This window comes from Ambystoma mexicanum, chromosome 3p (genome assembly GCF_040938575.1).
Source record: "Ambystoma mexicanum isolate Mex_15411 chromosome 3p, UKY_AmexF1_1, whole genome shotgun sequence".
NCBI lineage: Eukaryota > Metazoa > Chordata > Amphibia > Caudata > Ambystomatidae > Ambystoma > Ambystoma mexicanum.
The window spans coordinates 1,076,624,083-1,076,636,367 of record NC_090925.1 but is presented as its reverse complement, the minus strand read 5'-3'; the positions used below and the strand labels follow the sequence as shown (position 1 = coordinate 1,076,636,367).

The window sequence follows — 12,285 nt, the reverse complement described above, 5'->3', positions numbered from 1 at the left end:
GGCATGCTTGTTTGGATTGCGTGTGGGAAGGGAAGGGGTGCAGCAGTGGGGTTTGTCGGGAGCTAGTTCGTTCACCTCAAGCACTGGCAGGAACAAGACAGAGCAGAGCTCCAGCAAAGTGTGTCAGGAGCAGGGCTAACTCAGATATGTCCTCAAGCCAAGCTCTCACAGCCCACGCTTGAGAAGACTTAGCTGGAGACTGAGTGCAGAGACATTCAAAGCTTCACATGCTCTTTAGTACTTGTCCAAATTGGTATATATGTCTTGCAATTTGCAGACCTTTTTGTGTTAGGGTGAGTTTTGTGACTAATAAACAGAGCAGAGTCCAACTTTCATTACTCACTCAAAAGGGTTTCTTGCTAAACATGTTTCAAATGCCAAATTGTGGGGATTCTTATGTTCCTACAATGCTCTTCGCTTTCATGCAAATCATCAGGCTTGGGTACTATGAAGAGATACTGTGTTACGTGACCTGGCCCTGGGCCACGCCCCTCAGCCCCGCCTTCCCACGGCCCGGCCTGTCACCCAAGGAGGGGAGGGTTCCCGCAGTAAATTTGTTTCCATTTCAAGCACTGGCCTCAACAATCATAAAACCCTGAAATAAGTTCTCACAACGACCTTGTGTCAATTGACCGACTGCTGTGTATTTGAGATGGGCTTTCTTAGTTTATCTCGGGGATTGGGAAATGGAAGCTATTTGGGTAATAATTTGTGATTTACCGTAGGGCTTTCTCAGGCCGAAGAGTTTGGCTAATTGCACTATATAATCATGTACTCGGAGACAGGCTTTTAAAAACATACCTTACTTTGCATCATTTCAATTTTCTCTAAAGCATATGCACTTGTTTATGTTACTCTGGGTGCTGGCGTGCCAGACTGCGCCTTCCCCTGAGGGAAAAACACAATTAAGCATCTGAGCTCTGCGTTCTGCACAAAGCAGATCTTCCTCACTGCAACAGGTGCACGGGGAATTCACAGAGTCTACAACTCTTCCAGACAATGGCATGGAACAACACACAGTGAGATTGTGCATTGGAAAGCGTGGGTCAAGCCTTTAGGAATCCAGGAGGAAGGACGGATAGCTTGAGTGTAACCGGTCACCGTGCTGTCTTCAAGCACTGATTGATGTAAGCGTGTTCAAAGATAGGACATCTGGGGTAGATAAAGGCTTGCTCCCCTTAGGCCACCCTCTAGTGATGCTCATATCATAACATTCTGTTGTGAACTCTCATCAGTGCCTGCTCCCACACAATCCAAGATAGGCCATAGGCCAAAAGGTCTGACATGGATGCGAATTCCCCATCCTGTTGGCCAGGACTATCCCTGTCAATCCAGATGCGCACCATGAAAGCTTCCGGATAGACCAGCTGAATAATGCCCTGTTTAGGTGGGGATATAGGGCAGAGTATGAGTGGCAGAGGCACACCTGCCCTTCTCTTTCTCTGGCATTGCCCAGACAATCACACAGAGCAAATGAGGGCTGTAGATGCCCGATGTCAGGGCGCAAAATCCAAGCACAAAGAGATAGGCCAAGATCACACCATGCATTGAGTCCAGGAGTGGGTGAAATTCAATCCAGCAAATGCCATTTTGTCGGCACAAATAGGCCAGCTACTCCCTCTGCACTGGGTAGCAGATGCCCAAATTGGCACTCTGTTACTCCCTGCCCCGCCTCCAAGCTTCCAGAGGGTTCCTTGAGTGGGAGGGCCTCTGGCTCCATCTGTAGCTATGGGAATCAGGTGCACAAGCCCATTAGGTACTCTCGCAATAACGAGACCCCAGAGACCGGCACTCGGCCTACACTGGAGCCGAATAATGGGTTTACTCAGGGATTGGGAGCACTTAAACGCTTGACATTAATCGCCTCCAAACACCTTGAGTGCATGGATGACCCCTGAGCCAAAGCATGCAATGGTGGACACGCCTACAGGGAAGTGGGGGCAGTACCTGACTGGCCGGCGCGTTTGATAAAATGATTTCCACCCGGTTGAAATGTAATATCCAAAAACATCAATTTTGCTTTGTGCTAACCGATCACCTGGTCGCCGAGCAACCCCTTACCTGACCAGTTTCACTAATTTTTTAGTCATGGATTCCTGGCCGAACCCAATTGGTCATCTGCTCTGTTCTGGGACGTTGCCTGCTCCCACAGCAAATGTTAGGAAAGTAGGAGTCTGGCTGGATCCTCTTTTATCTAACGATGCCCAGGTTCAGCCATTAAGGCAGTCTCCCGGGCTTAAACCTGAGAAGATTTCTGGACTCCTTTTCCTTCCCCCTATAAAGTTGATTTAATCAATGCGATCGTCTCCAGTTGACTTGATTTTGTGTAATGCTGCCAAATCGTCCTTGCCAAAGGGTGTCAGATTATCCAGAATGATACTGCTAAAGTTCGTCTGCCTTTGGGCCGTAAAGAACCTATCTCACCGGCTCTACGCCAGCGACATTGGCTTCCAATAAAGTGCCATATTCACTTTAAAACACTCTGTTTAGTACATTGGACCAGGGCCTCCGTGTTGCTTAGCAATGATTTCTACACTACGTTCCCAGAAGTCATCTCTGTTCAGCATCAGTCTGCTTATTAACAATCACAACCTTTAGATACAGTAGATGGGGCGGCCAATCTTTTTCAGCGCTGGCAGCCAATCTGTGGACCACCCTGCTGTCCCGTGCCTGCCGGGCCCAGAGACCCAAGCTACTCCTCACTGATGAGGCCCAACGAGGCTGAAACATGTCTGGAGATGCTTGTGGTCCCGTGCAGAAGGGATGTGACCTAGCAGTGCGGGCTGGACTGCCCCTTCATGGGGTGGGACCAGGCCTGATTTGCATATGGTCTTTCCCCTTTTAAGATGGTCTGGAGGTCTGCCCAGAGCAATGCCAGAGGTTAAGATGAATTCTAAACCTTCCAGCCATCACCACTTGTGTTTTGCTTAGAATTACGACTGAGCAGACCATGCAACTTTTAGGTGCAAACTGAAAACGTTGCTCTTCCCTCTTTAATTAATACCAGCTTCTCCAGGAAGCTTCCTGTCCGGCGCTTAGATGCCGTGTTCAAAGATTCTGCGCTTTACAAGATACACAACATACCATCCCATCCCGATTACAATGGTACCAGGCTTTTTCCTTCTGCAGGGCCTATCCCAGATCTGGTGGCCACCTGTGCTGTGAGACCAAACCCTGTTTGGAGGCTCATCACTACACCGAGGGCTAACCTTGCCCCGAGGTCCGCCTCTATTCTAAGGCACACCCCTCCCCCAAGGCCTATCCAGCTCCCAAAGCCCATCACAGCTCCCCACCTGCTAATTGTCAAGAACCCATTGTAGTTATAGCGGGATAGAAATAATCACAAATTAAATTAAAGGAAAATAACTCCCATCCCATCTCTGAGCACCTGTCCTACGTCGAGGTCTATTTCTTCCTTAAGGCCCATCCCAGCCTTCAAGCTCTTCCCCACTGTAAGGCCCACCCCCGCCCTGATGCTCATTTCTGCTCCTAGGCCCTGATGGCTTTGAGGACCAGTCCTGCTCCTCACCCAAAATGCTTTGTTGGTAATTCGGTGTTGATCCATGCAATAATACATACAACACTGTAAACAATAGGGCATTGTGTCACAGCGCCTCGATGCCTTTGGTCTGTAGTGCGCTATACACATTCAAATAAATAAATAAATACATACATAAATGATATGTGGCCATTAATAGACCAATGACAGAGACGTGTTCTATAGGAGTTTTAGACACAGCCATTCCTGGCGAAGCTATAATATACAACATCGCGACAACAGGCACACACGGGTGTTTGATTAACGTATTTTAATTAACAGATGACAGGCGATATGCTGCAGACTCGTCTGCCGCAGCTCTGAGAACGGCCATTTAACGTGCGCAGCGGGGGGCGGCGGGGAATGAGAAAGGGCGCGTCCCCGCCCCTGTTCAAAATCCAAACACAAAAAAAAGGGTTTAGGCAAAAAATGCGGCTTCCTTAGAGAGCCGACAACATGTTCCTTTGTCCCTTTTTCCAAAGATGGAGTAAGAGGTGGACACCCCCCCTCCACTCCCACGCCACCCCACCCCACCGAGGCCCTAATTAGATGCGCCAGGAGACAAAGCCCAGCTGCACTGCCAGCCTCGAAATCCAGGCAGAATGCAGACAAGGTCCGGGAGGAGGGGGTGCCCCAGAGCTGCGCTGCAAGGCATGCACAAAGGCATTGAGGCAGGGGTGTGAGGTGGCTTAGCGCTGCATGCCCAGGTACAATTAAGGGATGCAGGTGTGCACGGCATGCATGCGCGCAATGCAGGCAGGTCCTTCCAGGGGGGTGGGGGAGGGGCGGTGCTCTGCATGCACAAGCACAATCCAAGCAAGGTCTTCCCGGGGTGTAGGGGGTGCACTTCACTGCAGACCACACAGAGGAACCAGGCATGGAGGTTCTGCAGGAGCGTAGGTAATGCATTGCTGCGCTGCACTACATGCCAATCAGGATGACAATGCGAACAGAGCTTTGCGGAGAGGAAGGGGGAGTGAACACTTCTGTACGTGCCACGGCAGAGCAATGCAAGCGCGGTCCTGTTCATGAAGGATAGGGCCAAACGTGCACTGCATGTGCATGAACGATGCACTCGGGGCCTTGTGGAGGAGCCTGCAGGCAAAGGCCCAATTAGTCAGGACCATAAGGGAGTGAAAGGGTTCCCACCATTGCACGTTATCCAATGCAGAGGAACAGTGCATGCAATCCTGCAAGAGGGGAGGGGGCCAGCACTATACTTCATACTTTGGAGGCAAACAACATATGCTGGACTTGCAAGGGGAGCCTGGAGGGGGCACAGCGCTGCAGGAGCGATGGAGGCAGGGCCGTGCAGGACGGGCAGGAGACGAGCAAGCTCTGCATGTCACTGAGAGGGAAGATCCAGGCATTGTGCTTGTGTGGGCGAGGACCAGCAATGCACTCCGTGCAAAGAGCATGATACTGACAGGAAGGCGCACAGTGTGTGCACTGCAAGCACAATGTAGGCAATGGCCATCTAAGCGAGAAGAGGGACCGGCGCTGCGGTTGCCATGCAGAGGGAAAGAAGGGCGTGCCTGCACTGAGAGAAGGGTGTGGCCGTAGCACTTTGCTGCATGCCACGAACAGTCCCAATGCAAGGTGCGCTCCCCAGATTTCCAGCATTGCACTGCTTTGCATGTTCATCAGTAAAGCCGACGGGGTCCAGCGGGGAGGGAGGTCCCAGGGAGGCCAGCACTGCACTGCAGTCCAAGTAGAGGGACATATTATAAATGGATCTGCAGGGGAAGAGGGGGCACCACTGCACTGCATGCCACACACAGGCACAATGCAGGACTTGCCCTGCAGATGGGAATGGAGTACTGACAGGCACTGACTTCCAGTTCCATATGCATGCACATGCAACAGCAGCCCTTGGATCTGGGGTGCACAGCCGAGCACTGCATGCCATGTCGGGACAGAAAGAACCAATCACAGCTCAGCAATCCACGCGCAGCGCGATGCGCAGGGCCGCGCCATATCAGTGTGCCAATGGGCAGCCAGCACACAGAGAGGGCTTGCAGGAGGCAAAGGCGTTGCTATGAGGGGGCTATAACCATGAATCGTTTGGTTGTAGCCCCGGATAGAAGCTCTATGGTTACAACCAAAAAAGCTAGTCGCCCCGAGCCCCATCAATCCCAAAATTAGCATAGCCCCGGATCTTTTCCAGACCTAGCAACACCCCTGCAGGGAGTGCCTGAAGAATGGTGGGTGCGGGGTTCTGGCGCACTGCATTGCTCCACAGGGGGGAGCAATGCAGCATCTCCTGGATGGGAGGGCATCTGGGGGCCCGGGAGCGCCCCGCCAGACCTCATTAAATCTTCAGTGGCCTACATTCGGAGCCTAACGCAGGGGGACACTGCACCCACCCAGCCAAGCACCCCCGCAGCAGGGTGTGCTGGCCTTCATGCCATGCCCATCACACAAAGCCATGGGGGAGGGGGCCGTCCAACCACTCGCCCAATGGCTGCAGGTTATTCCTAATGAAATGACATGTGTCCACAGGGACGAGCTGCTCCTTTCCACAGCCCCCTCCATCGGCGGTGGAGAGAGCATTCAGATGTGTGCGTGTTGGGGGAAGAGAGGGGTTCTCATAAAGGGTGGCGGGCCGAGATTTCCTCCCACCCGTTTCCTGGGTGACACACCTGGCATCAGTGTTCCGATGGCAATGCCCCCCGAGCCGCCAATAGATCTGGGCAGGCGGCGAAGCAGGTGTGGCTACCAGATAAAATAGCCCTTGCCCAGGGGGCGGATCGCCAATCCAGGGCCATTGCAATGTTGACTAGCTATCATTCAATTGACTAGCTTCTAAGTTCAGCGGCCAACCCCTGCAACCCCCCCCCCCCCCCGGCACCTCTTCCTCGGCAATGGCGGCGCCGAGGTCCTGCGTGTCAGGAAGATTATCAGACGATAATCCCATTCCATCCGTCACCTGGGTCATGTCGCGACTTCCACCCCAGGACACACAGGTAATCCCCGAGCAAATGCACGCCAGCGCCCAGCCTTCAAGTGCAGAGCGACAGCCCCCCTACCCGCCCTGTCTCTAGACAGCCTGGCTGCACCCCTTCCGTCCCCCCTACCCCCGGCCGGGGTCACGCACGGGGCTGCGGTGCAGAAAACACAAATGCTCATTTTTATTTTAAAGTAAACTTCAAAATTAAATATGGGGTTATCGAATCCGGCCTTACACATATAAAAGGTGGCTGGTGACATCGGCCATATAGGATGGGCATTCAGCCTAGAACATTGCAAGCAGCCCCCAGGGGGCATAGCCCCCCACACCCCCCTTTGATGGGCATTGAATCCATGCACGGTGCAGCAATGCAAGAGCACCCCGGCAGCCCGTGACAGTGGGGGTGCAGACGCAGGAGGGGTGTGGGCAGAGGAAGAGAGCAGAGATGGGGAGGGGTGATGGGGATTGTGGGCAGAGGGGTTGCAGAAATGAAGGGGACGGGGAGAAGGGAGTGGCAGCGGGGATGGATGATGGGAGTAAAAATGGGGCAGGGTGGCGCGCGGCGTAGATGGAGATGGGCGCGGTGGCGGGATAGAGATGGGGCGCACGGTTGACCTGGAGGTGGGGCGGCTGAAAGAAGGGATGAGCTAGGAGAGGAGGGTGAAGGGATGGAGGCAGGAGGAAGGGATGGAGACAGCGGGAATCCGAAGGAAGCGGGCGTCTACATCAGGGGCAGACGGCATCGGTCTGGGGAGGCCAGGGCTGCCGGGGCGGGTGGATGGGGGCAGGGGCCGGGTGGGCACTCACGGTTATCCGGGGGATGTTCTTCTTCCCTTGGTAGGACATGGTGTCTCGGTGGCACGCTGAAGAGTGGCGCTGGCAGGCTGGCTCCTCTCTCCCGATCTCCCGCAAGTCTGGTGGCGGAGGCGATGCTGCGGATCAGGTGCAGCCGGCGGGGGGCAGGGGGGGATGTGAGTTGGGGGTTGCTGCTTGCTCCGACTCTGCCCGCTCAGACAACAGTAAATCCCTTCTTGCAGTGCCAGCTGGGATCCAGAGGCAGAATGGCCGTTCGGCGGCTCCTCCCCTCCCTCGCGCTTCCTCCCCCTGATTGTGCTGTTGATGCTGCTGCTGCTGTTTTTTTTTTTGAAGTCTCTAGTCTCTTTCTTCCAGCTGCCTCACCCACTTTGCTGCTCTGCAGCTTGCATTGCGGGTCTCTGGTCAGCAGAGGGCGCTATAGGCCCGCAGTGCCTGCACCCCGACTTGGCCCACGTCACTGCGAGGCCAGACCAAGAAATACAACAAGCCTCGTGATGGCAACAGATTCTTTTGGTCCCATCCCAGTGACTATCCCCTGAAAGTACCAGCAACAAATAACGCCACGCCTAAATGCTTAAGGCGCACGTTCGTTTTTCTTTGGACTCGCTGCCCATGGCTAACCAGACGTGCTCCTTCCAACGAGCGCACCCTAAATCCCATGACGTTCTCGTTTGTACAGCCAGGGTTGGATGGGCCCCTACGGGCCGAAATCATCCCTGGGGAGTGGAGCCGGTTTCTGGCCATGCATGGCCCGGTTTGAAAAAAAAAAAATGAAAAAAAAATAATTTGTTTTTCAATGGTTTTTTTTTCTAAAAACCTTTCATCCTTCTTAGGTTGACAAATACGTACCAACACAGGTTGGGTGATATTGTATGCATATTTGTTCTATAAAAAAAGAGCTTAAGCGAAAGTGCTATACAATAAAATATCATTTGGCCTTGGACGTCTGTTTGGATTCACAGTAATTTAGTGTACTAAGGAACAATGCTATTTGATGCCACTTCCTGTTTTGTCAAGAGGTGAAAGGTCATGTTCCATCGCTTCCCGTGATGTCACTTTGGGGTGGGGTTAAATGACATCACTTCCGGTGATGTCATCAAAGGTCAAGGGTCGTGAGGCGAGGGGTGGGACACTTTATTGAGACATGGGGTGGGCCACTTTCTTTTGGGTGACTGGGCCTATTTCTTGTCCCAGTCTGACCCTGTGTACAGCAATTGTCATACACTCTGAAGAGTCTTTTGTTCTAATGATTGTATACTGGCCGTTATCTGAAAATAAGAGCTTTTAATACAACAACCTCTCTTAGGCAAATGTCGATGTCGGCCATGTTAGGTTCCACGGCCCTGACCTGTGCATTGCAACAACGCACAGCCAGCTTTAGGCATGTGCCACAAGGGCCTTCGCACGGGACGCCACATTAGCCTGCCTGCCGCGCTAGCTCGGCAATTCTTTCAAGGACTCCCCCGACCTGGAGTGGTGGGTGAAGGTGCGGCAGGGGCCCTATTTAAGTGAAAGACGTCCCGTTCTTATGCTGGCGCCGGGCGCTCCAGCACATGAGCAGGATGCTTTTTATGGCAATAGGGCGCAGCTGCTAAGCCTGAAAGGCTGCCCCATGCTGGTTTAGCATTGGCGCCCACTTGCCCACTTGAAGTGATTAACTCCCTACTCCATCATGGGAGCGGGGAGTGAATCGAGTACAACTGTTGGTTTAGCATTGGCGCCCAATTGAAGTGATTAACTCCCCACTCCAGCATGGGAGCGGGGAGTGAATCGAGTACAACTGTTGGTTTAGCATTGGCGCCCAATTGAAGTGATTAACTCCCCACTCCAGCATGGGAGCGGGGAGTGAATGGAGTACAACTGTTGGTTTAGCATTGGCGCCCAATTGAAGTGATTAACTCCCCACTCCAGCATGGGAGCGGGAAGTGAATGGAGTACAACTGTTGGTTTAGCATTGGCGCCCAATTGAAGTGATTAACTCCCCACTCCAGCATGGGAGCGGGAAGTGAATGGAGTGCCACTGTTGGTTTAGCATTGGCGCCCAATTGAAGTGATTAACTCCCCACTCCAGCATGGGAGCGGGGAGTGAATGGAAAGCTACTGCTGCTTTAGCATTGGCGTCCAATTGAAGTGATTAACTCCCCACTCCAGCATGGGAGCGGGGAGTGAATGGAGCGCCACTGCTGGTTTGGCAGTGGCGCTCTATAAAAAAAGCAACTGCAAATTTGGCACATCGCACCCCCATGGACCCATTTGGGAAGGGGTGTCCTGGTAGGGGTGCCACATTTGCCCCAGGCACTGTCAGAGCTAAGGCCAGCCCTGCAGGCACCCAACACACCGTGCTAACTTACAACTGGAACACGCACCTGCTCATGAAAAATACATACAATATGATATGAGTTATGGGCTGACAGGTCACCTAGTCTCCCAATTCTCTACTAGCTAACAGCACACATATCCTACATAGTCTCCACCTTTAACCATGCTAACTGTGAGCTGCTGTTACCCCTGCCTGTGCCGCATCCTTCTGGATCAATTTATGTTTTAGAATCCACCACATCTGGCAAGAAAAGCACTCTCTGACTCACCCGATAAACCCCTGTTCCTTGCATGCGTCCCCAGACAGGGCCTCCAGCCTCATCAGTAGGCAGCTACTTAGCGGAGGACACGCCAGATGAAAGAAATGTATGTCTCGTGTACTGGTTACTTCTTTTAAGAACGGGACGACTATACCTGCCTTTCACAGAGGGATAACAAATCGAGTAGTGGGAGGGCTATTGATCCACAGAACAATATCTGAGGATGGGGTCTATGAGGTGTTGGTGCTGCCGAAGAATCGTGAGCAGCCAAGGACCCTATAAAAGACATGTGGCCTGTGCAAGTAAAGGCACAGCCTAACAGTCGCCTAGGACGAAAGGGAGCAAAGCCTATTTAATCATCAGTCAAAAACAGTCACTACAATAAAGATATTCAAATAAAAAAAGGAAATTAAATCAAAATAGATCAATACAGACTTCAATTGACCATAATGAAGCAAACCCATGAATGTTAGGTATTAATTGTATCCAATCATGCAAATGGAAAGACTTGCATTTAATAGATTATATCAAAAACAAAACAATGTATTCTTTGTATTATATTTCAACTTAAAAATAGTACAAAACAATGGGTCTACCTCCAAATGTATGAAACTGATGATGTGATTCTAAGCATGTGGTTATAGTGACACCCACTGGCTAAGAGCAGTAAAGAGTCCTGGCCCACTTAAAGCCCCAGCTTTATTCTTCATTTACTGTAACACCTACATGTTCAAATGCCTGAGCCTCCATGTCCTTCACCTATGCACATCTTGGCCTGCCCCACTTGATTGCGCACAGGTTTTTCACTGGGCCTGCTTTTGCTCCTGCCAAATGGGTGGCATATCTTTGCCATGCTGCCCATTATGCAAGTGACCCCCTAACCCCCTTGAAATCATCAGTCAAGGCGTGAGGTCCACGATGTGAAGAGAAGTTACCTTTTCTATGTCAAGGTTTGGCCCACGCAAATAAACATGTGTAATATACACTTTCCCGGATCACAATAAAATGAAAGAGTGTCCAAATGACACAAAACCTCAGTAAAGTACACCTTCATCAGTTTCTGCAAATACTATCAGCACATAGCGTCCAGTTTCGTAAAATGTCCCTATTGCACACTTTTTTGTTTCCTCAATAAACCCCATAGGCTTACAATGGCCCAGTAAAATACAGAACTTTGTATCCACAATCCCACCAGTGAGCATGCATTAACCAACGCTGGCAATGTCCAGGGATTTACGTGAGAGGAGGAATCAAGGAGTCACACATTCTTTTTTAGGGGGTGAGGTTTAAGGCATGCTGGGCAAATCAACCTGCTCAGCTTTTTCTCCAGCTTTGCTAATCATTTCTCATTTTAAAGAACCTCCACGGAACGCATCAAACAGATTCCAGCAGCAGTCGCTCAACATGCTGAGCGAAATGTCCAGATTTCTGCATCATGACTCATCATTTAACCTTTAAAGAATCCAACATTGGATGTGGCCCTGGTCCACCTGAAGATTTCTGCAGGGCCCATTTCTACATGATGGCTGGGGGCCTCCTGCTTAGACTGAAAACAGTCAGAGGCACCACTGGGTTGTATATTTTACAATGGTGACAAACATAAGGTCAATAGCCATCAATTATCATGAGAACGCCAGCCAGCACGGATCTTAAACATGAAATGCCCACTGAAGAGCTATACACCCTTCTTTGTCAGCAAGTGGCTGATATAGAGGAACCAGTGTTAGAAGGCAGTGAAGTGATACACTTCTCTATATCGCGTGCAGACCCGTTTCCTGGGGCGTTCAGGAAGCGGGTGACTGCCCGGGGAGCACGCCTATACTTGGGTGTGAGGAGGTGCAGGAATGGGCTCACTCAGACTGCAGCCTCTGAGCCGCTGGAGAAAAAGTTAAGAATTCCTTTGTTAGAAACAAAGGAATGCATATTGCGAACACAGCCTCTGAGATGCTCTGGAGAAACACGCCCTTTTGCCCTTTGTATTGACAGAACCTTTAAAGTGGGGGTAAGTTATAAGTGATGGCTCATTTAAAAAGCCATTGTTTTTACACAGTATGTGCTTAACATTTCAGTGTTAATAACTGAACATGGGGTATTTTATTTCTGAAGGCCAGAACAAAGCGTCAGTTAGTTGACCAAACCTACGCATTCTTCCAAAATAATTAAAATGCTGCACAGAAGAAGTTTTAAATTATGTTCTTTATTTTCATGTCTTTTTATCTGACACAATGAAACTTTTTTGTGTGTATATTACTTTTTAGTTATTCTAGTAGCCGCTTTGGGGCATGGACTGAATGCATCCACTCTGCATCAAAGCTCTTTTCATTTTCTGAAGAAGCCAACCATTGCTGAGCTGTGAGGAATTCGATCATCCGCAAGTTTAGTGTGCGCTCGACTGGGCTTTT

At 50.9% G+C, this 12,285-nt stretch overlaps 1 protein-coding gene across 2 annotated transcripts in view; it reads right to left on the bottom strand.

Annotated features, from left to right (window-relative positions):
- DPYSL3 (dihydropyrimidinase like 3) overlaps positions 1-12,285 on the bottom strand; it is a 406,198-nt gene that overhangs the window by 178,007 nt on the left and 215,906 nt on the right. Inside the window, exon 1 of one of the 2 annotated variants that reach the window (XM_069652431.1) lies at positions 7,296-7,551. The exons of the other annotated variant lie outside the window; for it this stretch is intronic. Coding sequence (XP_069508532.1) covers positions 7,296-7,334 — 39 coding nt within the window. The 5' untranslated portion in view covers positions 7,335-7,551. Of the gene's footprint in view, positions 1-7,295; positions 7,552-12,285 lie in introns of those variants that run through there. 2 annotated transcript variants of the gene reach the window in all.